Raw genomic sequence first — 27,883 nt, 5'->3', positions numbered from 1 at the left:
CCCCAATTCCCCAACGGGAGCAGCTGTGGGGGGCACCTCCTTTGTTGCTTGGCAAAAGGGAAGAATTTACCCAATTTCTTCTTTCAAGGGAAAAAGAGAATTATGATATTGGGAGGAGGGGACTGGGTATCAAGACTCCTGGGTCTTTTTCAGCTCTGCCACTGACTTGTGGGGTAAGATTTTGGTCAAGTTTCTCCGTTTCCAGTCTGTAAGAGGAATAATAATAATTCACAGTAATAACAGTAATACTTCCCTATATGACATAGGGATCTAGTGTTGTAGCATTTCCCTACTTCTCAGCTGTGTTGCAAGGATGGATGAGTTAACGTCTGCCTGGTGTCTCTGCAGTGCTGTACAGGTGCTAACCGTCATTATTTAGAGCACTTCCTTCATGCGTTGTGGGATTCCTGAACGCTTGTACAGTTCGGATGTAAGGTGTGAAGCACCATGATCAGCGACATTACCGACACCCATATTTCCTCCAGCCAAACGTCTGACTCCTCAGCTGCCCAGGAGACTTACTGTAAGCAGCGGCTCTGTCCGGCTGTGAGCCCTGTGTAGGATTGGAGTGCCTGGTGGAATCCCTCTAAGCCGCTCTCTGTCACCGACAGCTGTCTCTGAGCCACCAGGATGTGCTGCAGGGAGAGAGGGCACAGTTAGGACTCCAGGCCAGACCTGCAGGCCCTTGCTAGAGGCAAAGGTGCCGACACATTGGGAGGGTCAGTACTCTTGCTCCAGGAGCTCGCTGGGGCTGCCCTTTGTACTACAGACTCCCTGTCCCCTCTGCTTTCCCCTGCCCATCACACTGCATGGTGGCTCATTAGGCCAGGGCCTCTCGAGTCGTGTAATGAACACGTGGCGGGTGCTGAGAGGCACCGTCTCCTCTGTTAACTGAGCAGTGATGAACTGCTGCCAAGGTTGCAAGTGCAGAACTGCAACAGGCCACCCTGGGAGCGAGGAGCTGTAACGCATACCCTGCCTGATCCGCAGGGAGCGGGGCGACTACTGCCTCTCCCGGTCTCCGCAAGGCTAGGGGCGTGGTGAATTAGTGCACGCTGCAGCCACCTGGTCACATCCCCTCCAGTCAGCTCCACTGGCCCCCTGTGCCCTCTCCCTGGGGCAAGAGAGGACATAGCTGCTATACCTGGGGGGTCATAGGGACTTTCCACCACAGGGTCCCTTCCATCCGGGTTTAAACTGGCTTGCTCCTGCATGGAGTTGGCCCAGTGTCTCATGGGACTCACATGCAGAACATTCCCTTTGAGCCCACGGGCTTCCTTTGGACTCATTCAGGTGTGGCCCTTTCTTCACATGGCAGCCCCGTGGATTGAAACACGCTCTCCTCAGGGGAACCATTTAGCAGATGGAACTCATGCCCTAGTCTGCCCACCATTCTGGTTCCCTTGCCTATCGATCTGGGGTGCGAGACCATGGAACAATGACTCCAGCTTCAGAGCGAAGCCGGGGACTCTCTCTGGTGAGTTCAACCGGGAATGTGCGCGTCTGTCTGCGCTCAGGCAGGCGTGCACATCCGTGCGTCAATGCAGGGATGGGAGGCCTGTACCCGTCTGCACCTGCACGTGAGTGGATGTGTGTGTGAGACAGAGAGAGAGAATCTCTTTGTGTCTCGGTGCTAGCAATCAATGGAAAGCAGCAGGCCTAGAACTTACAGCATTTCTCCCTTTGCAAGCAACTTCTTCTTTTAGAGGCTCCAGCCTTGGGCTCTGCATTTGTAGAAAAGCAAAATCATTGCTAATATGAGAATCTAATTACAGGGGAAAACAAGGGTGGGGTCAGGGCCGGCCTTGGTTCTGGGTGGGCGGCCCAGGGCAGCAGGCCAAAGAGGGCGCCATGAGCAGGGTTTGCCTGAGTCTCACCTGACCTGCCGAGAGCCGGCTGGGCTGACGGAGGAGGCAGACAGGCAGGCAGGCGAGCAGCAGCGTCTGGAGAGGGTGGAGGGATCTACGCTGCAGCAGGGCAGTTGGACAACCAGCCAGGTGACTCCTCTGGAGCAGGGGTGCCCCTCCATGGGGGCTTCAAGAGAGTCCCCACTAGACATTAACCCACTGGCCAAACCAACTTGGGACTTGACAGAGCAGTGATCTGCTCCGGAGAGGCTGGGGACTTGAAGACCAAGGGTGGTGGCACCTCAGCAGAGCTCTGCAGGGAAGGTCCAGCGGGGAGCAGGAGGGGGACTGGTGGGTCAGGACTGAGCTGTCCCAGACCTGAAAGAACAAGGGGTGCTCAGGTCAGGAGTGGGTCCATTAGCAGAGCTGAGAGGGGGCCCAGAACCAGAACAGCAGGGAGTGCTGCAGGTCAGGACTGAGGCGAGTCAGAGGTGATGCTCCACTGGTTGAGATGCAGAGGTCCATGCCCACACTCGCAGGGGGGCTGCGGGGTGGGGTTGAGCTGTATTACCATACGCGGAACAAGTCTCCCCTCTACCCACGCACCTTGCATTCCAGTTTGTCAATGAGCTGCTGTAGCCTGTTAATCTGAGCTGCCCACTGGCTGTCAGCTTCGACACAAACCCCTAGATGGAAAATGGACAGGGAGATGACATTGTTAGCCAGGTTCACACAGGGATGGCTCAGTTCACCCACACCCTGGCTGTCTGCCCCAGCTCTTTATACAGACTAGGTCCTCTGGCAGTAGGCACAACAGATGAAGAAAGTGGTGAATCTTTATTGCTGCCTTTTAGCATTTACGGGACAGATTTATTTGGCATTGATTGGCTCTGGAAGGCAGACAATATTTTACTCTCTTTCTGCCTAAATAATACACCCTTCCTTGAGACTGCAGGCAATGTCAGCAATGTCTGAATTTCACTGCTAGCGGGATGGGAGCCCTCTGGATTTCTTGTGATTTATGCGACTAGGATGAGCCGATCCTGGTCCCACTGATGTTAATGCCAAAGTACCAGCTGGGATTCAGCTAGGCGTTCAGAGGTGCAGGTGCTGATCTGAACTATCGCCACGGACTGCTGGATCGATGGGGACGGGAGGGGAGCAGGGAGGCTGTGGGGTGGTCTGGATTGCGGGGGCGGGCAGGGCTTAGAATCACATGGATAAACTCCTGAACATTTGGATCTAAACCGGACCCAATCTCTGATCCTTACTCCAAAGGAAACTGAGACGCTCCAACTAAGTACAGATAGGATGGTCCCCGGAACATTAGCACTGGTGTCCTTCCTGGCAGTGGGACTGCGTACAGAACAATAACCTGATCTGACTTCCTGCAGAACGTTGGTTCAGATATTTCCCCATCCACCAAGCTAGGCCAAATCACAGAAAGACACACGAGGCTCCCTTGAACTCGGGCATTATAAATCACATCCGTGAAGGAAAGCGGACTCAGAGCTGGTGTTCACACCCTCCCACGTCTCATTGTAACCCACACCGCCACCCTCCAAAGGCAGCCAGGTCCCAAGAGACAGGCGGCACAATGGTAATGGCTTCTCCCTCATCCACCTGGCCCTGCCAATACCTGTAGTAAGCATCCCGGAATAGGGATCCGTTGGAGACAAGCAGACGGTCTTCTGAGCTCTGCGCCCACATCTCCTGCCAGATCTCAGGCCAATGAAGACTTCAGATTTCTTCAAGCCTTTCCTAAAAACAAAAACGGATGTACTCAGCGCAGACCGCCGGCTACACCCTCCCCTGTGTCTGCCATCCCCGGCTTCCCCGTGGGAGTGGGTTGTGCAGACACCCCACACAGGTGGGGAAACCAGAGAGACAATCATGTTTTCACTAACTGAGATCTATTGGAGGCCTGATCCTGACTGTTAGATGACACCAGAAGGAAGAAACCAAGACCTTGTGGCCGAGCAGAAAGAGCTCAGGTTCTGCCCATTGGCACGTGTGCTGCCCAAACTCTCAGACCTGGCCGACTGGCACAGTTGCACCCACTCCTGGGCCTGCACACGAATGCTCAAACGACAACAGAAAACCAGCTACTGTTGTCCAGCTCAGTCATCCAGGAGCATCTCAGACCTGATCCGGAGCAGTGCTGACTGTGCACTCAAGCCCCACTCTCATCTTACTAGGTGCTTCTTCAAACAAACTCCCATTCAAGTCAGCCAGTGGCTGGACTGGAGCAGGCAGACTGAGCAGTACCCCTAGCAGGGACTGGCTGGCCCAGAGCGGGCGGGCTGGGCAGAGCCTGTGCTGGGGACCAGTTGAGCTGAGGCAGTTGGGGCAGGCAGTGCCTGGGGTTTTTTTTCAGTGGTCTACACAACTCTCAGGGTACAGCTACACTGCACGCTCCTTACAGCAGCCTGGAGAGGGCAGACACTGCCCGCCCCCTTAATCCAGGTATAAATAGCAGTGTAGATGGTGGGACACTGCTTAGGTGAGCAGAGTACAGACATGCCAGAACCTTTGGCTATGTACTTTACATGGCTCTCTGCATGCCCAAGCAGTGCCTCTCCCGTCTACACTGATATCTTAGCAACGCAGCATCCTGCTGCCTCCCCTCGCCAGAGCCCTTCCCAGACACAGTGAAAGGCTCCAGCCGCAGGGAAAAGCTCCCGCAGTGGGGAAAGGCTCTGGAAGAGGGCAGGAGGCAGTGGGGAAAGGCTCTGGAAGAGGGCAGGAGGCAGTGGGGAAAGGCTCTGGAAGAGGGCAGGAGGCAGTGGGGAAAGGCTCTGGCAGCTCCCTGTGCTCGACAAAGGCTCCGGCAGTGGGGAAAGGCTCTGGCAGCTCCCTGGGGTGGGGAAAGGCTCCGGTAGCAGGGAGAAGGCAATGGGGAAAGCAGCTGCCTGCTGCTGGAAGCTTTTCCCCACGGCCTCCCCCGGCCAGAGCCTTGCCCGGCCACGTGCAGCTGCGCAGCGCAGCGTGGACTCAGCCTGCCCTTCACTGCAGTGCGTAGCTACACAGACACTACACGCCGCCACCAGTGACGTGCAGTGTAGACATAGCCTCAGAGCAAGACACAAAGGAGCGTGTCAGAAGAACAGGGATCCAATCCGGAGAGCGCAGTAACAGCGTGTCCGGGAGTGCCTCCAGCCTCTGGCCCTCGCTGGAGCGGTGTTTCCTCAGCTCTCTAGCAAAGGGCCTGTTTGCTGGTAACTAAGGGGGCAAAGCGGGTGGTGGGGCTCAGGAACGAAGCCAAAGAGGAGCCTCATGTGGCAACGAGAGTTCCCCTCACTTTGCCAGCACCAATAGCTCGGAGGGCGGGTCAGCTGCGTTAATATGCAGTCACGGGGGGTGGTGTTTCGTAGCATTAACACCCTGCTGCAATGTGGGCTCTCTTGGGAGGCCATTAGCCAAAGCCACATTGGGAACCAAGCACAAACGGGTAGGTCCCAAATGCACAGCTCACCATGGGCCACGCTCCCTGCCTCCCATCTGGGCCGATACCAGCTGCCCCACGCCAGCTGCCCCGGCATTACCTCTCCCAGCCGGCCTGCTCTTCGATCGTGTCCGAGGCGCACTCCAGCGAGGCCTGCAGGGTCTGCAGCTGGGTCCTGGTCTCCCGCAGCAGGAAGCGGGTCACAAACTGCTCCATCTTGGAGGAACTCTCGTACTCCTGTGGGGAAGGAGAGAGAGGGAACGTCGCACCTAATGCCAGATCAGGTCCTCCAGGAGACCTCTCTGCTGGGCTGCAGCCTCCTCTCCTGTAATGTCCCAGGCCCATCTCGCTCCCACCCAGCGCCTCACTGGGCCTTGGCAGATGCAGCTGCTGAAGAGCCCGTCCCAGATTTTATACGCAACCCAGAGCCATACGGGGAGATCAGTTCGTTCTACACAATAATGGTGCTGCCGCTGTGGCACCTTCTCTCCAAAGAGCTCCAGGCACTGGAATAGCATTCAGAGCCCCTCCCAAGCCCCCAGGCAGGGAGGCTAATGCACTCCCACTTATCAGGTGGGGAAACTGAGGCACGAGCGGAGCGTGTTCATGCTTGGAGCAGGTGAATAAATATATAGAAATGTTGCAGACTTTAATACTGGGTTGGCTTTGCATTTCTGTAAAGACCTTAGAGCCTTGAGATAAGTGCTGGGAACATCAATAAATGCCTTGTCCAAGGACACTGAGAAAGTCAGTGGCAGAGCCTGGGACAAGAATTTAGGAATCTCAGCTTCCGATCCTCTGCCCTAACCACTCGCTTGTACAGCTTCTTGTGCCCAGCAGAGCTGGATATAGGCAAGACAGTTGGTAGCTCTTCAGCTCCCTATTGAGCCGTAGTGTATTAAATGCTAGAAATGATCGTGGGATGTGTGGTGGGGGTGGGCAATTTAAAACAGAAATCAGATTAAAGGGAAACCACAGCTGGCCTCCACTTGTCAGGCACAGTCAGCTCCAAACTGCAAGGAAGCTAATGGCATTTTCACAGGTCAAACCTCTTCAGGAGTTCTCATTTCCAGGCTCTCAGAAGCGCTGGATATTGAATGCACTGTTTTGGAAAAGAGAATCATTCGGCAACAATCGGCAGTTCTCTAGTGCAGTGCAAAACTCAGTTACTAGCTGCAGAAGGTATCCCTGGGACAAAAAGCACAGCACAGTGAGCATCAATGGGCCTCCCCATTGGCAGCTTCACAGAGGCCAAGGAGTTGGACTGAATGGGCCAGGCAGACCAAACACGCTCCTCTAGCCCAGAGGCAGGTGGGGCAGCACAGCAGAACGTGCCCCGTTGCTATCCTGGTGTGCTTGTTTTGTGACCAACAAAAAGACAGTTCTCAACCAGGGGTACTCAGAGCTCTTCCAGAGGGTACATCAGCTCATCTAGATATTCGCCTAGTTTTATAACAGGCTACATAAAAAGCACTAGCAAAGTCAGTACAAACGAAAATTCATAGACAATGATTTGTTTAAACTGCTCTGTACACTGTGCATTGAAATGTAAGTACAATATTTGTATTCCAATTGATTGATTTTATAATTATATGGTAAAAATGAGAAAGTCCGCCATGTTTCAGTACTAGTGTGCTGTGACACTTTTGTATTTTTATGTCTGATTTTGTAAGGTTCTAAGTGAGGTGAAACTTGGGGGTACACAAGACAATTCAGACTCTTGAAAGGGGTACAGAAGTCTGGAAAGGTTGAGAACCACTGGACTAGAGTCCCCAGGGCAGCCCATCCAGTGCCTCTCCCCATTGCCGAATGCACACCCACTGCCCCCAAAGAGAATCATTTGAAATTGTCATTGCATAGGCAGGGACTGGACCAGCAGCTTCTTTCCTCTCAGGTTACACTCAGTACACAAATGCAACTAGCAAGTAGGTCAAATTTATCCTTGGTTTAACTCCATTGACTTCCAAGGAGAGGCAGCAGGAAAGAATATGGCCCTCTGTGTGCTGGACCTCTCAGAATATGAGAACCATTGAGCTCAGCCAGCAGCTGGGAGCCCGGATGTCTCTCTGCCTTCAAAGATACATAGCACTTCTGGCTTGAACTAACCCAGGCTGGACTCTCTGTAAACCAAATTCAGATATTCATCAGCCCCATTGGTGACTTGGTGAGAGATCTCTGATCCAGGACAAGGCTTGCCTCATCAGAGCTAAAGTTTCCAGTTGCAGTTCAAAGTGACACAAGCATAAGTTTGAGAATAGGCTTTTTCTACAAAATCCATATAAAAATATCCCACCATTATCATGTTATCAGTGATGGATGCTGTCTGTGGAAGGAGGTGAGAGATCTCCAATATCCAGAAGTCTGGGCATCCTGATGGTCAATGTAAGAGAGAATTCAAGGGATATTTTTTAAACACAGATAAAATCATTTTTACTCCTGAAGCTGGAAACAAAATGTGTCCAATGTTAACAGTGAAAATCAGAAACTGATAAATATCCAATAACTATAACACAACAGAAATTCTCCTGATCAGTGCCCTGATTCAGTGGTCCAGCCCTATTCAGCAGAACACCCCGGCATACGCTTAACTTTAGGCATTTGCTTAAATCCTGTCAAGTCCAAAGGAAGTTGCTCATATTCTTAAGTGCTTTGCTGAACTGTGGCCAAAGACCGAGCATTGCAGAGCAGGAGGGATCATGTTCCTTTGCTAGCCTGTTGTTTTGCAGATTATAAGCAGAGGTGAGCCACAAAGTATACGGGGCATGCAGCTAACACTCCTTGTTGTGGAGAATAAAGCTGACTGGAAAGTCATGGGCATTTTAATAATATTACATGCTTTTCTAGCACGTTTCCCAGGAATCTCAAAGTATTACACCTCACAACAGCCCGTCTCATGGGCAAATATTTACTATGCCCACTTAACAGTGTCATAGTATCACAGTCTATCTTAAACAAGAGACAATTATTAACCAAAACTTCTACAACTACAGTCACAGACCAGTAGGCTTTCACCCAGCTTGAGTTCCAGCTTTCTTTCTCTTGTTTACCACAGACCACATCCTGTCTGGAATACTGTACAGCACACAGAGACATCCAGCAGCTGAACTATATGCTGCAGATAAACATACCATTACAAGCAGATGGAGGATCTGAGATACAGAAAGTGACTTGCTGAAGGTCATACAGCAAATCAGTGGCAAGGCTGGGAAGAAATCCCAGGGATCCTGATGCCCAATCACCAACTCTAGCTGCTAGACACCACTTCTCTGATAGACACTGAGCTAAGGCCACCACCTCCTGCAGGACGCTGATATGACTGGGATGAGCTTACATCACCACAGAAAGGTGAAATAAACATAAAACTTTCCCATTAAAGAACCCAGAAAACTGGGTGCAGTGAAGGGGAATATGACTGGAGCACTGAGAAAAATGGAGATAACCAGTCGAATTTAGAAAATGCTCCCTCAGGAAAATCACGTGGCAGTACAAAGGGGAAGAACTGGTACTGCCTTCCTGAGGAGGCAAGAGAATTTCTGGAGGTGGTGCAAGGGGACAGAACTAGAAGTAAAAGGACGCATTTAAGCCAAAGAACATTTAGGCTAAATATCAGGGACATTTGCAACTAGACTGGACTATGTGCTATTAAATATACTGGAGGCAACAATCCTGAGTCAGCCAAGCAGATGAGTTAGGTGTGTCATAGCAAGTCTTCTCTGTCTTCTGGTTGCATGGCTAAAACTGGTCCAGGTTACTCCAAGGTTCTTTTTCATCCTTAGATCCATTTAAAAGAACAGTGTCTAGATGTCTCTCTCCTTTTCAGGTACCTTTTCCTTCTCGGGTTTTTTAGCCACCATTGTTTTCCTTAAAAAGCAGATGATGACTCTGGGAATGCCACAGAAAATGTTATTCGGAAATAGAAGTTTAAAGGCTGGCCTGCCCTTCTGCATCCACCATTTGGGAGTATCCGGTGCCCCAGGGGCAGTTTTGCATCCTCAAGATGTGTGGATTGAGCTGCTGTCATGCCGGGGTCTAACTAACTACCTGGCACGTGGCCACAACTGAGGTAGACAGCTACATAACATCAGATTGGTGGGGCTTTGGCATGAACGCAGCATTTCCCACCTGAAGCTATTAGCCTTTTTGCACCATCACATTGTTTTCTCAGCTGAGAGATCAAAACCAAAGATCAGGGCTCAAGTAGGAAGTGACAGGATACCTTTTGCCTGCAACCAGAGCAGCTGGTGCTATGATCCTAACAACTAAGTAGCACTTGGACATGGCCTATACTTGGACGGGAGACCTGCAAGGGACATTGGGTACTGCAAGTAGTGATTCTGGTAGTTCACTAGGAGTGCTCTGCCTTCTCAGTCCATTATGAGAGTGGCAGCAGCGGGCTCCTAGGGATGCAAAAGGTTTCCCAATCACCGGTAGTTACTAAAGATCCCACGTCAATTTTTGCAAGAGCAGGAATGTTAAACCAGCATCTTGGTCACTTTGTCGTCCTAAAATTCATCCATGTGCTTCACTGGATCTGGGACTTGTCTCTACTTTCTATCCCAAAGTGCTGGGCAGCGTGGCACTTTGTGTTTTGCTGTGTTACAAGCAGAGGTGGTGGCTGCATTACACATAGGTGATCCCTGGGTATATGACCCACCTCTAAAATAAAAGGCCAGATCCACTTCACTTATGCCCACTAAACAATACTTTAGTCTGCCGTCTGAACTGTCTTTAATGGGACCACTCAGCAAAATTACACAATATGAGTGACTAGTACTGGGTCAGCTCATTATCAGGCAGGGATGCGGGAAGGAACGAGCTGCATGTGGCCCAAACTGATTTGAGGGTCTCCTTAGCATCATTCAGATCCACCCAGTATAACCTGCTCCCAGCGCTCCACGCCTTAAGGAGTTCACACAAAGACATACACAGAGCCTGGCCTCTTTCTCTCACTGCCAGGGAAGGGTATCCGGGGATAGGCAGCAGGACAATGGGACCCAATGGGCCAGGCAGCCTCAGAGACACCTCATCCATTGTAAAGTCACATCTATGCCTACGGTTGACATCACAGAAGCTCCTTGACTTCTGACACAACTGGCTCAGCAGGGGCAGTACCAGCTGGCTCGGAAGGAATCACAAGATGGGCAATTACAACTCTAGAAAGAAGGTGAAAAAAGCAAAGCAAGAGAAGAAGGAGAAGTGCCCAGATCTGGAGAAGGAAAAGGAGAAAGGGCGACTGGTTATCTATCTGAAAAAGAACAAGTCCACTGTAAGTGCCAGCCGGTGACTCGCCCCAGCTACAGGGGCATCCGCACTCATGCTCTCCAACAGCTTCACACCCCACCTGGCCACGCCCCTCATCCCACACAACATGCACAGTTGCTCTCCACACATGGCTCCCTGCACAACTGCCACAGACAGACACATGCCAGGCTCCATCCCCCTAACACTATCCCCGCGTTCCATCTCTCCTGTAGAGCGACCAGACAGAGGCTGAGGTCTGGGCGACATGGACCAACCACTGCCGTGTGGACTTGTGTCGGAACTAGGTTTCAAAACTAGAATAACCGGCCCTGGGCTAAGGCCCTTCTCTAGCCTTAGGTTTTTGCTGGCCCAGGGTGGGGGTACATTACGCTGGTGGGTCGAGTAGAGGTGTGTACATTTTGATACTGTTTGCATTATACAGTGCGAAGGAATGCTGGTGACAAGAACCATCATGAGTTCCTAATTGACAATGTATTTGTCTTAATCCTTCTTGAGTAATTGGAATTCGAGCTCCTAGGCCAGCCATTGTCTCTTGCTCTTGGATAAACAAGAAACCAAAACCCTGGGCAGAGGGACTGGGGAACGGTCCCCTAAAACACATCAATAACCCAGGAAAGTCCCCAAAGACCAATACTCACTTTGCCTAATAAGAAGCCGTGGAATTTCCCGTCAGCCAACTGGCAAACACCCTGCTCCTGGGGTGACTGGGAAGAGACCGGTGGCCGAGGGAAGGCACTTTCCGGGAAGTAGCTTCACTCTGCGGCACCGTCAGCCGTGTCACTGGCCACGTCTGCTCTCCAGGAGCGCCTGGCTGAGGCTGGAGAGCTGAAAGGGGAGGTCCTGAGTGGCAGGGGAGCAGCCCAGGCCAATGGGACTGAAAGCTTTGTTTGTTTCATTTATTCTACAGATCAAAGCAGTGCTGCTGCCTCCTCTTGGGAAGCTGTCCCACTGCCCAAAGACCCCCTCTCTGATCACCCTCCCTCCTGGAAGCACAGTTAAAATCTTTGGCAGATCGGAGCTGGGCAGCAGGAGGGGAGAGGTTCCCCGGCCACCACAGCCGTTCCCCTCATCAGCACGGCTGGGAGCCGGAGATGGGGACATCCAGAAGATGAGGAGGATCCTGACCCTGTTCTTTTTGGTGGAGTCTGACAAGGCCGAGGGAGGGGATTCCCTGGGCTCCAAGAACCAGGTGAGGTTCTGGTACACCGTACACCCAGGCGCTGGGAGTGGATGGCCCAGGCGGTGAGCAGCCCAAGGAGCGTCGCTGTCTCCAACAACACTACAGTGCGTGCGGGAACCAAGGAACCCATGGAAGGGGGAAAATAAACCAACCCGAGCATCTAAGATGACTGGCTGTGTTTAGTATGTGTTCGGGGGCGCGGGAGGAAGACAGGAAGACAAGAAATATTAGAGCCTTACACTAAGGGTCTGGCACCAGCGACCCCACGCTGCAGTCCTTGGCTGGAGAGAGGGCCTCCAGGAGACAGTGCAGGAGGTGGGGGATGGGGTGGGAGGTGAGAAAGAAATTGGCTTTGCAAAGTGAGTGCTTCCAAGCTAGCCTTGGAGACAGAGCTCCTTTCACAGCCTTTCAGGGGTTCCCGAGAGGTGAATCGACCAATGAGAAGGATGGCGGGTGAAAAGGCAAATTGCCTGGGAAGAAATTCCCATTGTATAAAGAGGGGGCAGGAGCCTCCACTCTATCAGCTGAGAACTAAGAAGGTGTGGGGAGTTCCTGGCTTTCCTGGTGGAGTGGGAAGTGCAGGGCCAACTGTTTCCATGAACAAACCTCTGGCATACTGACATACAGGGATGTCCATGCTGCATCGAGAGATGCCATGGAGCATTGTTAACCAGAGAAACTGGGGCTAAGAAAATGCTGGCACCTGGTCAACACAGCAGACTGGAAATCAGCCAGCGGTCAGGAGTTACAGTCGTGTATATAGCAAGACGGGAGGCTTAGTGTTCCTCTAACGTCCCTCTGTTGTGACTCACAGAAAGCAACAAAAGCGTCGCTGAACCATTTAACATTGGCTTTTATTAGAAACTCAGGCTAGAAAGTGCTTTCCTGTCTGCTAACCAACTACCCTGTGTTCTCTCTCCTTGTCAATCTGTGCTGCTAGTCACACTCTGGAGTGGAGTTATATAACTGTGTAGTCACACTGCGTGAACCAGGAGCCAGCTCCAACAGAAAAAAGAGCTTTTTGCAGAGAGTAAAAGAAATTTGGCTATTTCCACCCTCTTTCTCCCCAGGCTCTGGATCAAAGATCTTTAACATCAGGAAGGAGAGGCCCACAAAACAGGTTTTTGGTGAATAAGAAAGCCACATCCCAGAAGCTGGTAGAATCACAGAATAATAGAAACATAGGGCTGGAAGGGGCCTAAAGAAGTCATCAAGTTCAGCCCCCTGCGCTGAGGCAGGACCAAGTAAATCTAGACTATCTCTGTCAGGTGTTTGTCCAACATGCTCTTCAAAACCTCCAGTGATGGGGATTCCACAACCTCCCTCGGAAGCCTATTCCAGAGCTTAACTGCCCTTAAACTTAGAAAGTTTTCCCTAATATCTCACCTAAATCTCCATTGCTGCAGATTAAGCCCATCACTTCTTGTCCTACCTTGTGTGAACATGGAGAACAATTGATCACAGTCCTCTTTATATCAGCCCTTCACATATTTGAAGATTGTTATCAGTCTAGTCTAGATGCGATAAATCGACTGCTGAGCGCTCTCCTGTCGACTCCGGTACTCCACCAGGGTGAGAGGCGCAGGCCCCAGATCCTTGTCACCAGTACTACCACCTAGCCAGTTATTCCCCAGTATAGTATTCTAAATGGATACCATCAATACCGTTCAGCTCCTGGCTTTATCCTACTGGGACTGAGCTGCATGTGATGCTTAGCAAGAAATCTAGAACATGGCAAAATAGAAACAAGCCAGGGAGGCAAGAGTAGGGGTGTGAAACAGTGTGTTGGGCAAATCTTGCTTCCCTCCAATTCCCCTTGTAGTTTCATGTCTGTCCTCAACTGTTGTGCAGTTGCTATACATTGTTAAACAGCTCCTACATTCCACTTCAGAGGTGGCTGCATTTCAGTGTGTGCGCATGAAATGCTTCCTGTCAATAAATCATGTAAATCCCAAAGGATCTTACAGAGTCTTACAAGCTGTCAGTGTAGGAATCACTTCACCCCTTCCTTTGGATGGAAGACAACGGCTGTTTAGCAGCATATAGCAAGACGACAGAATTAAGACAGTGGGCTGGGACCTTGCCAGGGTCTCAGCCGTGTCATCCCTACCTGTGGAAAGTGTGGCACGGGTCTGATGCCCAGGGCTTTGGTATTACAATGCATTCTCCTGGCATCGGCAGTTCCAGCACACATGTGCACACACAGGTCTGTGAGGTCATGGGAGCTAACAATCCCTTTCTAGGAACAGAAGCCACATGGGGTAGGGGAAGATTCCAGAACTTCCAGGACAGCGTCCCCCCACTGGAACCCTTCCTTCCTCACCAGCAGTTCCAGGCCACACCCGGGAGCCCTAATGTCTGTCCTAGGCCAGCTCCAAGAGGATCCAGGGGTCAGAGGGGAGGGGAGATGGACATCATCAGGTGAGGGCGTCATACCATACATGACTCCATCTCAGCAGGGAGGGTATCAGAATCTGGGTTTGTGTGGGGCTGCAATCAGGGAGCACTTCCAACACATCTCCCCCAGAGAAATGATGCTCTTTTAGGGACGGGGGCCCTAAATGCAACATAAAGGCCCATTCAGAGCCCTAGAACACACATAGAATCATAGAATCATAGAATATCAGCGTTGGAAGGGACCCCTGAAGGTCATCTAGTCCAACCCCCTGCTCGAAGCAGGACCAATTCCCAGTTAAATCATCCCAGCCAGGGCTTTGTCAAGCCTGACCTTAAAAATCTCTAAGGAAGGAGATTCTACCACCTCCCTAGGTAACGCATTCCAGTGTTTCACCACCCTCTTAGTGAAAAAGTTTTTCCTAATATCCAATCTAAACCTCCCCCACTGCAACTTGAGACCATTACTCCTCGTTCTGTCATCTGCTACCATTGAGAACAGTCTAGAGCCATCCTCTTTGGAACCCCCTTTCAGGTAGTTGAAAGCAGCTATCAAATCCCCCCTCATTCTTCTCTTCTGCAGGCTAAACAATCCCAGCTCCCTCAGCCTCTCCTCATAAGTCATGTGTTCTAGACCCCTAATCATTTTTGTTGCCCTTCGCTGGACTCTCTCCAATTTATCCACACCCAATGGCCACCCTCGCCCTGTGACAAAATTGAGCTGCAGGGTTTTATAGCTGGGGAATCTGAACTCCAGGAAGATCCTAGGGCCAGTCAACATGGCTGAGCACATTTGGGTTGGAATTTAATAACCCATGAACATTTCTTTGCCAAGTGTCAAGCTGCCCAGGGGAGCGCTCAGCAATGCCACGCTGAGGTCACTGTTGCTATCAACCCATTCAGCTGGGGGCAGTGAAGGGTGGGGAAAGAGAACACAAGAAACAAGTGAGAAGGGGACGGCATGGAGGAGACTGAAGAACATTGGGTTTAACTATATGATCGTGTTAGATAAGGTAACCCCAAACGGTGCACCTGGTGCTGCCCAGGACCCTGGATCCCTGACACCAAGGTAGTCTGTCTGCATGGCTGTTCCAGAGCCATGGACCCTGGAAGCCTATGGCTTCCAGGCTTTGGACCCCCGCCACCTGCCTGGTGGGCTGCTGAGAAGCTGGGCGGGTGAGCTGACAGGACAGTAGGCAAGTTTCTGATGGATCCTGCCAGGTTTCCAGAGGAATTTCATCAAAATCGAACTGTTTCCTCAAAATGCTTTGATCTTACCAATCTGCAAAATCTGACAAAAAACATGTCGTTGCAGTTTTTCCAACCAGCTCTACTCCCTTCATCGCCAGAATAGCCTTTGCTGTGCCCATATCCTGGGTAGTCCTGCACTATTTAATGTGGCCCAATGTGGGGGGACAGACATTTTTAGGAGAGTTGCCCAACAACAGCAAGTGACCTCAGCTCAGTGTGTGCCATGGACAGCCCTAGGACAGGGTGGGTGTTATACTTTCATTTCTCAGAGGGTTGCACCGTAAGATGGAGAACATCATTCCATTCCAAACCCCAATTTTCAGCTGCTCACAATTTTCCTTATACATTTCCTTTGGGAGCGAAATTTCACACCATAGCCCAAAGCTGGGGGCTTTGTTTTTTAATTTGAATAAAATCCATTCGGTCCTTTCTGAGGTGCGTGTAAGGGGGGTAAGAGGTGGGAAGGCTTTGTGACCATTTGATAGGCTAAGACAAGTCATAAAGGCTGAACACTGCTTCCTCTAACGGATCCACAGCCTCCACTGAGGAATGTGCGAGTTTGCCAGGTTTGCACAGTTTGGATTTGGAAAGAACAGTTGAAAATGCCACACCGAGCACACACAGGATGTCATTTTTAGCACCTATTAAAGATCGCCCTTTCCAATATGCATGCAGGTATCAGTTGATGAGGGGGGAAATGCAGGTTTCAGGGAGAATCAGCACAAGGTCTAAGCACTGTTTAAGTCTTTAGGGTGAAGTGATACATAGCATCACTCAAACCCTCTGTTCATAGCACAGACCCTCTGAGTTGTGATGTATTCTTAGGCAAATACATTGGCAATAACTTTCAGAGGGCTGTAGCACCTGATTATCTAGCCCTGGGCAAGCATCAGTGCATCTCTGGCCTCGTGCTCACTCTGCGTACTCATGGCTGCACGCATGGTGCACATTCTGCTTGGTACCCGCACAAGGCAAGATGGTTATCAAGCCACATTGACACACACACCGGGAGCTGCCACGTACATGCGGCCTTGCTAAGACAGAAATGCCCTACGACCCGTCTGGGGTAGGAAAACCAGGCCCAGGCCGTAGATAGTGCACTAGAGTCAAGATTTAAAGTTAATGTGGTAGGGCATCCAAATCCCCTAGGCAGTTTTGAAAAATCACAGCCTAGGAGCACCAAAGCAGCAGTCTGGATTGCCATTCTTCCGGATCATTCCTTTGGGCTCTTGGAGCACTGTCCTGTTGTGACGGGAGCCTGTTTCAATGCAATGTGTTGCTGAGCAGACGTACCAGCATGATTGTGTTTACGTGACAAGGCATGATGAGATGGCCAAAAGTGTCCAACCAGACCAACTCCAGAAGGGGGCAACTCCACGGCACAACCAGGTCACTGCTGCTGAGGAACCCCCGGCTTGTGGGCATGTCCTGACTCTTGATCATTGCGTTTCTCAGCTGTAATCCCGCATTCACAATGGGTTTGTATTTAACTGGTAACGTGACTAGACACTGCATTATAGATCATCCGTTTGCTCTGTTGCAGGATGAGGCAAGCTTTCCAATTCCCTTCTTCCCTCTAATCCCTGACTGTGCATCTTCCCCATCCTGACGTCAGAAGTGGATAAAGCTCAGACAGTTTGGTGGTGCAGATAACACTATGGGAAAGGTTGCGGTTGTCATCGACAATGGTAGTTGCTTCACTCGAGCCGGCTTTGCTGGAGAGGACAAGCCAAAGTCTGTGCTGAAGACCACGTCCATGCCTCCCACCTGCCCAGCTGTGATGCGGGAGATCCCATGCCATCTCACTGCTACTGGCTGTGGGACAGGGGGTGCCAGGGCACCCAAAACCCACCCGCTCAGGCATGGCATCATCACTGACTGGGAAGCCATGGAAAATCTGTGGAGCCACCTTTTCTTCTGCGGGCTGAGACTGTCCCCTGAGGAGCAGCCGCTGCTCATGACCGACTCTCCCTCCTGCCCCACAACCAATCGGGAGAAGGTGGCCGAGGTGTTCTTTGAGGCCTTCGCTGTTCCAGCCTTGCACGTGGCTAACACAGGCCTCCTCTCCCTCTGCTCCTGTGGCAGGGTCACTGGCCTGGCTGTGGAGGCTGGGGCTGGGGTGTCCCATGTCACTTCCATCTGCGCTGGGCAGATCTGGAGGGAAGCCACGTATCGCCTGGATGTGGCTGGGTTTTTCCTTTCCAAGCACATGCATACCCTGCTGCTGAAGAGCTCCAATGACCCACAGCTGCTGTATGCCTTGCAGAAGACGACGGTGACCCAGCTGAAGAAGCAGTGCTGCTACGTGTCCATGGACTATGAAGGAGACCTCCAAGACAAAGCTCACCAGTTCCCAGTGTGTTTTAAGACCCCTGATGGGCACTGGATAACTCTGGATAAGGAGCGGTTCTGCTGCCCAGAGCCACTCTTCCAGCCAAAACTGCTGGACCAAAATTCTCCAGGCATTCACCTTTTAGCTTTCCAAAGCCTCCAGAAGGTGCCAGACGAGTGCAAGGGGGACATTATCGGTAACACTGTGTTATCAGGGGGCTCATCAATGTTTCCTGGTTTCCCTGAGAGGATGTGCTCAGAGCTGGATGCCTTGTTATATGGCAAAGGCTACCGGATTAAAATTCTGGCTGCCCCAAAGAGGAGTATGGCAGTCTGGGCTGGAGGCTCCATGGCAGCCTCGCTTAAGTCCTTCCGGCATATGTGGATGAGAAAGGGCGAGTACCAGGAGTGCGGGGCAGCATATGTGCACAAGAAGTTCAATTAGTTTCTAATAAATAACCACTGTTCTGGCTATCTGTCTGCCCAAAATGGTATAATTCTGCCTATACAATTAAAGCCAAGGCAGGAATGCAAAGGTCTCTGTAACAAAGAAAGCAATGCATCTGGCATCCCAGTTTCCTGTTGTCTCTCCAGGGGCAGAGTTAAGGTTGTCATGATCTGAGTGCATATGAGTGCATTGTCTGAGAAATACCACCTTCCTCCTGGATTTCCTGAGTTTCTATTTCTGGGGCTATCTACACACAAACTGGAATCAAAGTAATTAAACTGCTTTTAATTCACACCTATGAGTGTTTCAATGGAAGTCTGTGTGTGGCCACTCTTAATCTGAAACACGCGTCGCCACGTATAGGCTTACACCAAAATAACTGACGCTGGCATGAATGAAAACTGATTTAATTATTTTGGTTCCAGTTTGTGTACAGACAACACTAAGGCTCTGAGACTGTGCCTTGCAGGGATACAAAGCACCCGACACGGATGTGTTGCTGCAACTTTAACTTCAGCTTAAAGTTTTGTTGGAGAATTTCCTTATTTTTTTTTTAAAGTCCCTGAATTTCACTAGAAAGGATCTTTGTCCTGCAGATTGTAGAAGGAATCCCCAATCGAGCTGTTCATATGAATGTCAGGAAGAGAAACACCCCATTTGTCGACTGGACCTTCTCCAGCAGAACTCAGGAGAGCCACACGGAGCAGGGTTGGGAGGAGAGTAGAGGTGCAGATGATAGCATATATAGAAAGCATTCTTTCCCCATGTTGCATTAGCAAGATTCCTAATACAAAGTTAATAATTCTGGTTTTGACATTAAATCAGATAAACTATGGTGGTGGACATCGGCTCTCAGCTCAGGGAGGCTAGTTAGCTAAGTTTCTCTCTCTCTCTTTCTCTCTCATTTTGTTATAAAGTGACAAAAATTAAGAGACCTTTTCCGTTCTGAATACTGCTATTTTTAGGACGCCATAACTCAGGAACTCCTTGTACATTTCACTTCAAATCAAGCAGAAAAATTCTACCTTAGACCCAGACCCAACCTGTCAGTTTTGAGGCTCGGGCAAGTTTTGGTCTTGGATTTTAGGGACTTGGTGCATGATTGGCCCAATTCTGGAAACTCAAGACCCAGTTCTCTGCAAGCATTGCTCCTCTGAAGTTAATGGAGTTATGCCAGCATTCTTGGCTGCCCCTCAGTTGGCCACTTTAGCTCTAGAGAGGCTGCTGCCTAGCAATACTCTGAGAAAGGGAAATATTATCACTGAATCCACAAGCAGAGTTTTCTTTGCTGATACTTCTTGCTGCGGGGACAGTGCAATGGGGTTGTGTATCTCAGAAGTGGTTTAGGGATGGCCTCAAACTTAATTCAAATCTGCAGAATGAAATTTATTCCCAGTACAAGTATCCCCTCTACAGACTTTAAGGCCCCTTCAGCTCTTCATATCCAGGGACCAAGTCTCAGAGTCACACTCAGGGGCAAGTCTTGAAGTCACTGATTACTCACTGCAAAACTACATCTTGGTGACCTCACAATAGCAGTTTGGTGGCTTTTACAACTGACCTATTAGTCAGAGGCATATCTCCCAAGAGGTGGGAGGCAGCAGAATTACCCTGACCTCCCTCCCAAGGAAGAGTGGCTGTTACCGTGAGGAAGCCCCAGCATGAGAAATTATATCTCGAGAAAGACAATCAGAATGCCAATGCAAGGGTAGGAGGAAAGATCTGGAGAAGGAGGTAGTGTGATTCAAACACTGTTTTAGAAGAAGAAATTTGTAAGTATCCACTGAGGACATACCCAAGTTACTGGGGTGTCATCATTAGGTTATTCACTGTTATTACGTTTCATTGGTTGCCAGTTTGCAAGGTGCGTTAGGGATAAAAAACCAGACAAGTCCCCGTGCCAAGGAGCTTACAACCATTAGCAAGAGGGATCAGTGGGCTAACCAAACACAAAAAGGAAGAGAGGAAAACACACATAACAGTCACTTACCATAGACACAACTCATACCCTGCAAACACAACATGTATACACTACATCAGAGGTGGGCAAACTACGGCCCGTGGGCCACACCTGGCCCGCGGGACCATCCTGCCCGGCGCTGAGCTCCTGGCCGGGGAGGCTCGCCCCCAGCCCCTCCCCTGCTGTCTCCCCTCCCCCACAGCCACGCCAGGGCAGTGCTCTGGGCGGTGGGGCTGCGCACTCCTGCAGGGCAGCGCAGTGGGCAGGCTGGCTCTGGCCAGGCAGTGCAGCTGCCACACATGCTGCTCTGGCACGGTAAGGGGGCTGGGCCGGGGGGCGGGGGGGTTGGATAAGGGGCAGGGAGTCCTGGGGGGCAGTCAGGGGGCAGTTGGATGGGGTGGAGGTTCATGGCGGGGGGTCAGGGGACAGGGAGGGGTTGGATAGGCATGGGAGTCCCGGGGGGCCTGTCAGGGGGTAGAGGTGTGGATAGGCGTCGGGGCAGTCAGGGGACCGGGGGGTTGGGGTCCTGGGAGGGGCATTTAGGGTTGGGGGGTCTTGGGAGAGGCTGTCAGGCGACAAGGAGCGGGGCGGGGGTTGGATGGGTTGGGGGTTCTGAGGGGGGCAGTCAGGGGGTGGGAAGTGGGAGGGGTGGATAGGGGGCGGGGGCCAGTCTGTTTGGGGAGACACAGCCTTCCCTACCTGGCCCTCCATACAGCTTTGCAACCCCAATGTGGCCCTTGGGCCAAAAAGTTTGCCCACCCCTGCATTACATACTCTGCTGGCACAGCAGGGGAAAACAGAACGCAACATTTGGATTTATCTACTAAGGTCCTTGGGGACTTTCCATTGGCCTCTGAGGGATACACTGACCCTGGCTATTCACCTGCTTAGCCCTCACACCAGTAAGGGAGAAGTAATGGGAAAATTTGTTACTTTCCAGACCAGCTCTGTGCATCCCAGCTCAAATAACCACCTCCCATCCCCCACTGGACTGTGCCACCCCACCAGTGACAGCCATACACCAGGGATGGGAAATCCTCGGGTGGCAGACAATCCAGGCTTGCCCACCAGCACCAGCCTCAGCCCTCTGGAGTGAAAGGAAAGGAGACAAGGAGAAGGCGAAGCAGAGGCGTCACAACATAAGGAAGACCATGGGCTCAGTCTTGCTTCTCGTGGTCATGGTTTTTGAACTGGATGAGGGGTGTTGCCTGGACCCCCTAATGGAGGGGGTCCCTTTCTGGTACAGGCTGCACTCCCTGCTCCTTGGTGAGGAGCTCTCTGGCTACAGTCCACTGTAGAAGCGTTGTCACCATTGATGGGGCTCAGGAGGAAGGAAAATGAGCATTTCAAATGACTGACTGTGGCTAAAACAGAATCTATTATTTACTGACTTACTCCTAGGAGGTAGAATTGACTCTCTTTCTGTAGAAGAGATGTCCAGTGCCCAAGCATTCTATTGCTGTCTACACAATAAACTCAGATAATACCGAGCGGTCTTTCCCTTTGCAATTCTTTCATGAACAGTAATATGATCCGGGAGCCAAAACACGGGCCAAGATCAGAAGGGCAATATTTCAAATGGTGTCACACACTTCTCATGCCCCTTCCCACGCCTCCAAACATTTGCAATGGAACACAGTGAATGAGTAAACAGATATGCGATGGCTTGTCAAAGTTATTTAACACTAAATGCCGTTTGTGTGTGCGAAGACGGGTTTGCAGGGGTGTTCCCGGTGTCCCTGGACATGATTATCTGGGCTAGAACACTGCCTGTTGACCCCATTATCCCGAGACCACCATCTCCCAGCACTCTGCAGAAGGTCTGAAACTCCAAACCACACATTGCGGGCCTGATTTTGAAACAATTTAGGGATGCAGTTTTATACACAAAAAACACATGTAAGCAGTGTCAGGATGAGCTCCACCCTGACATCTGGTGGTGAGGTGTGGCAAGTTGTGAAAAAGAACTTCAGGGGCCGATCTCATTTGCATAGGCACACCCACCACGCCTAGAATGAGACCATAGCTGCTCAAATGGTCACTTTGGCTGCTGTGGGATCCCCAGTGTCTCTGTTATTGGGGCAGGAAGAATAAATTGTTATTACCCTGATTATGGGAACTGTGCTTGGAACTGTACGTGGCCTTTTGTTATGATGGAGGGATTCACCATCAACTAAGTAGCACTCGCTAGGCAAGGGTCATGGGTTCCAAAACTGTGTGAATAGAGAGAGGCTGGGGACAAGTATTAGTACTTGGTGGCATGGGCCCCTTGGTGAGGGCCTTACATGCTAATTGCACTTCCTCCTCTCTCCACTGTGGAATATCAGAGCTAATTTTGATTTCATTAGAAGTCTAGTTATAGGCTGCTGAGCTCACTTTGGGCTGGCAGTGTACCAGCACTGGGGCTCCCCTACTACAAGCTGAATTCACCTACGAGCTGAAATCACTGAGTGTTGTGTTAAGTAGTGGGGGAGCCTGAAGATATATTGTGGAGCAGTTTGCGGGACGGCTGGTGAAGCAGTTCGACGCGGAGCAGTGTGTGGATGGCAGGAGCTGCTTGTGGGTCGTGGAGCTGAGCGAAGGAGTTTGTGGGGCGGCTGGCGGAGCGGAGCGCAGCTGAGCGAAGGAGTTTGTGGGGCGGCTGGCGGAGCGGAGCGCAGCTGAGCGAAGGAGTTTGTGGGGCAGCTGGCGGAGCGGAGCGCAGCGGAGCGAAGGAGTTTGTGGGGCGGCTGGCGGAGCGGAGCGGAGCGGAGCGCAGCTGAGCGAAGGAGTTTGTGGTGCAGCTGGCGGAGCGGAGCGGAGTGCAGCAGAGCGAAGGAGTTCGTGGGGCGGCTGGCGGAGCAGAGCGGAGCGGAGTGCAGCGGAGCGAAGGAGTTCGTGGGGCGGCTGGCGGAGCGGAGCGGAGCGGAGTGCAGCGGAGCGAAGGAGTTTGTGGGGCGGCTGGCAGAGCGGAGCGGAGTGCAGCAGAGCGAAGGAGTTTGTGGGGCGGCTGGCAGAGCGGAGCGGAGCGCAGCGGAGCGAAGGAGTTTGTGGGGCAGCTGGCGGAGCGGAGCGGAGCGAAGGAGTTTGTGGGGCGGCTGGCAGAGCGGAGCGGAGCGCAGCGGAGCGAAGGAGTTTGTGGGGCAGCTGGCAGAGCGGAGCGGAGCGCAGCGGAGCGAAGGAGTTTGTGGGGCAGCTGGCGGAGCGGAGCGGAGCGGAGTGCAGCGGAGCGAAGGAGTTCGTGGGGCGGCTGGCGGAGCAGAGCGGAGCGGAGTGCAGCGGAGCGAAGGAGTTCGTGGGGCGGCTGGCGGAGCAGAGCGGAGCGGAGTGCAGCGGAGCGAAGGAGTTCGTGGGGCGGCTGGCAGAGCGGAGCGGAGCGGAGTGCAGCTGAGCGAAGGAGTTCGTGGGGCGGCTGGCGGAGCGGAGCGCAGCGCAGCGGAGCGAAGGAGTTTGTGGGGCGGCTGGCAGAGCGGAGCGGAGCGGAGCGGAGCGCAGCGGAGCGAAGGAGTTCGTGGGGCAGCTAGCGGAGCGCAGCGGAGCGAAGGAGTTCGTGGGGCGGCTGGCGGAGCGGAGCGCAGCGGAGCGAAGGAGTTTGTGGGGCGGCTGGCAGAGCGGAGCGGAGCGGAGCGGAGCGGAGCGCAGCGGAGCGAAGGAGTTCGTGGGGCAGCTAGCGGAGCGCAGCGGAGCGAAGGAGTTCGTGGGGCGGCTGGCGGAGCGGAGCGCAGCGGAGCGAAGGAGTTTGTGGGGCGGCTGGCAGAGCGGAGCGGAGCGGAGCGGAGCGCAGCGGAGCGAAGGAGTTCGTGGGGCAGCTAGCGGAGCGCAGCGGAGCGAAGGAGTTCGTGGGGCGGCTGGCGGAGCGGAGTGCAGCGGAGCGAAGGAGTTTGTGGGGCGGCTGGCAGAGCGGAGCGGAGCGGAGCGCAGCGGAGCGAAGGAGTTCGTGGGGCAGCTAGCGGAGCGCAGCGGAGCGAAGGAGTTCGTGGGGCAGCTAGCGGAGCGCAGCGGAGCGAAGGAGTTTGTGGGGCGGCTGGCAGAGCGGAGCGGAGCGGAGCGCAGCGGAGCGAAGGAGTTCGTGGGGCAGCTAGCGGAGCGCAGCGGAGCGAAGGAGTTCGTGGGGCGGCTGGCGGAGCGGAGTGCAGCGGAGCGAAGGAGTTTGTGGGGCGGCTGGCAGAGCGGAGCGGAGCGGAGCGCAGCGGAGCGAAGGAGTTCGTGGGGCAGCTAGCGGAGCGCAGCGGAGCGAAGGAGTTCGTGGGGCGGCTGGCGGAGCGGAGTGCAGCGGAGCGAAGGAGTTCGTGGGGCGGCTGGCGGAGCAGAGCGGAGCGGAGCGCAGCGGAGCGAAGGAGTTTGTGGGGCGGCTGGCAGAGCGGAGCGGAGCGCAGGAGTTTGTGGGGCAGCTGGCGGAGCGGAGCGGAGCGGAGCGGAGCGAAGGAGTTTTTGGGGCGGCTGGAAGAGCGGAGCGGAGCGGAGCGGAGCGCAGCGGAGCGAAGGAGTTTGTGGGGCAGCTGGCGGAGCGGAGCGGAGTGCAGCGGAGCGAAGGAGTTCGTGGGGCGGCTGGCGGAGCAGAGTGGAGCGGAGTGCAGCGGAGCGAAGGAGTTCGTGGGGCGGCTGGCAGAGCGGAGCGGAGCGGAGTGCAGCGGAGCGAAGGAGTTTGTGGGGCGGCTGGCAGAGCGGAGCGGAGCGCAGCGGAGCGAAGGAGTTTGTGGGGCGGCTGGCAGAGCGGAGCGGAGTGCAGCGGAGCGAAGGAGTTTGTGGGGCAGCTGGCGGAGCGGAGCGGAGTGCAGCGGAGCGAAGGAGTTTGTGGGGCGGCTGGCGGAGCAGAGCGGAGCGGAGTGCAGCGGAGCGAAGGAGTTCGTGGGGCGGCTGGCAGAGCGGAGCGGAGCGGAGTGCAGCGGACCGAAGGAGTTCGTGGGGCGGCTGGCGGAGCGGAGCGCAGCGGAGCGAAGGAGTTTGTGGGGCGGCTGGCAGAGCGGAGCGGAGCGCAGCGGAGCGAAGGAGTTCGTGGGGCAGCTAGCGGAGCGCAGCGGAGCGAAGGAGTTTGTGGGGCGGCTGGCGGAGCGGAGCGCAGCGGAGCGAAGGAGTTTGTGGGGCGGCTGGCAGAGCAGAGCGCCGCTATGGAGCTATGGGGCGCTCAGCTTCAGATCATGTAAGGTGCCTCTTACCCCCGTCCCATCTCCACCCAGGTTGGGAGGTAAAGCTCCTCAGATAAACTTTCGAACTCTGGGGCTGCCCTGACCAGGGACAGAGACTTTTGGGGCATTGGACTTTTGGGACTTTGGGTGATTTGGGGTTGCTGGACTCAAGAACCAAAGGGAAAAGGGCATGCCCCATTTTGCCTGGGGTGGGTTTTTTTTTGCTCGTGGGTTGTGTTATGAGTCCTGTTGGTGGTGTTTCCCCAACATAATGCCACATTGTTTTTCTCTGTTATTAAAAGGCTTTTGCTACACTCAGACTATGTGCTTGCGAGAGGGGAAGTATTGCCTCTTGGAGGCGCCCAGCGGGGGTGGTATATATTTGTCCCAGGTCACTGGGTGGGGGCTCGAGCCGGTTTGCATTGTGTTATTGGAATGGATCCCCTAGATATTGAACCCGGCCCTTGTTGCTGCCAACTCTGACGGGCAGAAGGGTTACACACAGACCCAGTTGTGTGCCTAATTTGCATGCAAAATGACTGCAATTCCACAAGCAATTGAAGTAAGGGCATCCTCCTGTGGCTAATCAGAAGTATTTGCATGTGTGATTAGCCACGTTCTGCATCTGATCTCCTGTAAATCAATATTCTGGGCTGGCACACACCTGAACACGATCAGGCCAGTCACCTCTCTGCTCCTCACTGTGATGCCAAGAAAAGCAGACAGAGCTGCGGTTTCAGGAAGCAGTTCAAATAACATTTTCACAATGCATTGAAGGTTTTCTTCAGACCAAGTTATTTATCTGTGCAATCCTTTTTCTACAATATCACTTTAGAGGAGCTGAACGATTCTCCCCCATGGCTGCCTTCTCCAGCCTGCTCCTTGACAGGGGTCTCTGCACCATCATCAATGTAATTCTTTCATCTGAAAAAACCTTTGAATCCCTCCCCAGAGGGTTACTCTCTCACTGGCCCCATTTGTTGTCCTTCTCCTCCCTTCGTGGTTCACCCCTCTCCCCACAGCTCCTCCATTTCCTTTGTTGCCTCGATGGTTCCTCTGCCCATTCCCCATCACCCCCCCTCTTCACCAATCCCCGGATGCAGGAAGTGGTCTCCCCTCACCCTCCACACTCCAGGTAGCAGTTTTGTATCGCAGCAGACTGTCCCACACAACCTCTATCAGCTGCAAGGCCAGTTCTGTAACACTCATATTGGGAAGCACTTACTTTGATGGGGCTGCTTATGACAGGCTAGGACTTAAAACGTATACCGGCATAGCAACATTGGACACGGATGTGTATAAACCACACCCCAACAGACACAGCTATGCCGACAAACCCCGCAGTGTAGACACAACTGTGTCGATGGAGCAGTGCTTCTGTCAGCGTAGACAATGTCTTTCTGGGAGCTGGTGTTCCTACACCCTCCAAAAAGCTCTTCTGTCAGTGTGCACTGTGTGTGTACATGGAGCCCATGGTCTTCCTTATGTTATGTATGCTTAAGCCCCTTCGCTTTCAGTTTAAACTGATTTTTACCAACAAAGTCCTGGGTTTTAAAAAAGTATTATTCATTTCATCCTACTTTAGTATCATTGAAATTAGGGCTGTCAAGCGATTAAAAAAATTAATTGTGATTAATTGTGCAATTAATTGTGCTGTTAAACAATAACAGAATCCCATTTATTTATTTTTGGATGTTAACTACATTTTCAAATATATTGATTTCAATTACAACACAGAATACAAAGTGTACAGTGCTCACTTTATAATTATTTTTTATTACAAATATTTGCACTGTAAAAAAAGAAATAGTATTTTTCAATTCACCTAGTACAAGTACTGTAGTGCAATCTCTTTCTCATGGAAGTTGAACTTACAAATGTAGAATTGCAGTATGTACAAAAAATAACTGCATTCAAAAATAAAACCATGTAAAACTTTAGAACCTACAAGTCCAGTCAGTCCTACTTCTTGTTCAGCCAATCATTCAGACAAACAAGTTTGTTTACATTTGCAGGAGATAATGCTGCCTGCTTCTTGTTTACAATGCCACCTGAAAGTGAGAACAGGCATTCGCATGGCACTGTAGTAGTCGGTGTTGCAAGATATTTACATGCCAGATGCACTAAAGATTCATATGTCCCTTTGTGCTTCAGCCACCATTCCAGAGGACATGCGTCCATGCTGATGATGGGTTCTGCTGGATAATGATCCAAAGCAGTGCAGAATGATGCATGTTGATTTTCTTCATCTGAGTCAGATGCCACTAGCAGAAGGTTGATTTTCTTTTTTGGTGGTTCAGGTTCTGTAGTTTCTGCATTGGAGTGTTGCTTTTTTAAGACTTCTGAAAGCATGCACCACACCTCATCCCTCTCAGATTTTGGAAGGCACTTCAGATTCTTAAGCCTTGGGTCAAGTGCTGTATCTACCTTTAGAAATCTCACATTGGTACCTTCTTTGCGTTTTGTCAAATCTGCTGTGAAAGTGTTCTTAAAACGAACAACATGTGCTGGGTCATCATCTGAAATGGCTATAACATGAAATATATGGCAGAATGCGGGGAAAACAGAGCAGGAGACATACAATTTTCCCCCAAGGAGTTCAGTCACAAATTTAAAAAACATTTTTTTTTAATGAGCATCATCAGCATGGAAGCATGTCC

General features: G+C 52.1%; 2 protein-coding genes across 2 annotated transcripts in view; one reads left to right on the top strand and one right to left on the bottom strand.

Moving 5' to 3' along the window:
• NECAB3 (N-terminal EF-hand calcium binding protein 3) overlaps nucleotides 1-27,883 on the bottom strand; it is a 108,283-nt gene that overhangs the window by 6,479 nt on the left and 73,921 nt on the right. The window contains exons 6-10 of the mRNA XM_077832281.1: nucleotides 5,393-5,529; nucleotides 3,487-3,608; nucleotides 2,454-2,533; nucleotides 1,671-1,724; nucleotides 523-635 (exon numbers count right to left, since the gene is read on the bottom strand). Coding sequence (XP_077688407.1) covers nucleotides 523-635; nucleotides 1,671-1,724; nucleotides 2,454-2,533; nucleotides 3,487-3,608; nucleotides 5,393-5,529 — 506 coding nt within the window. The remainder of the gene's footprint in view (nucleotides 1-522; nucleotides 636-1,670; nucleotides 1,725-2,453; nucleotides 2,534-3,486; nucleotides 3,609-5,392; nucleotides 5,530-27,883) is intronic.
• ACTL10 (actin like 10) lies at nucleotides 17,037-18,155 on the top strand. The gene has a single exon (XM_077832612.1). The coding sequence runs from the start codon at nucleotides 17,037-17,039 to the stop codon at nucleotides 18,153-18,155; it is 1,119 nt and encodes a 372-aa protein (XP_077688738.1).

The sequence above is a fragment of the Eretmochelys imbricata genome, chromosome 13, assembly GCF_965152235.1.
Source record: "Eretmochelys imbricata isolate rEreImb1 chromosome 13, rEreImb1.hap1, whole genome shotgun sequence".
NCBI lineage: Eukaryota > Metazoa > Chordata > Testudines > Cheloniidae > Eretmochelys > Eretmochelys imbricata.
This window is presented reverse-complemented; position numbering and strand designations above follow the sequence as displayed.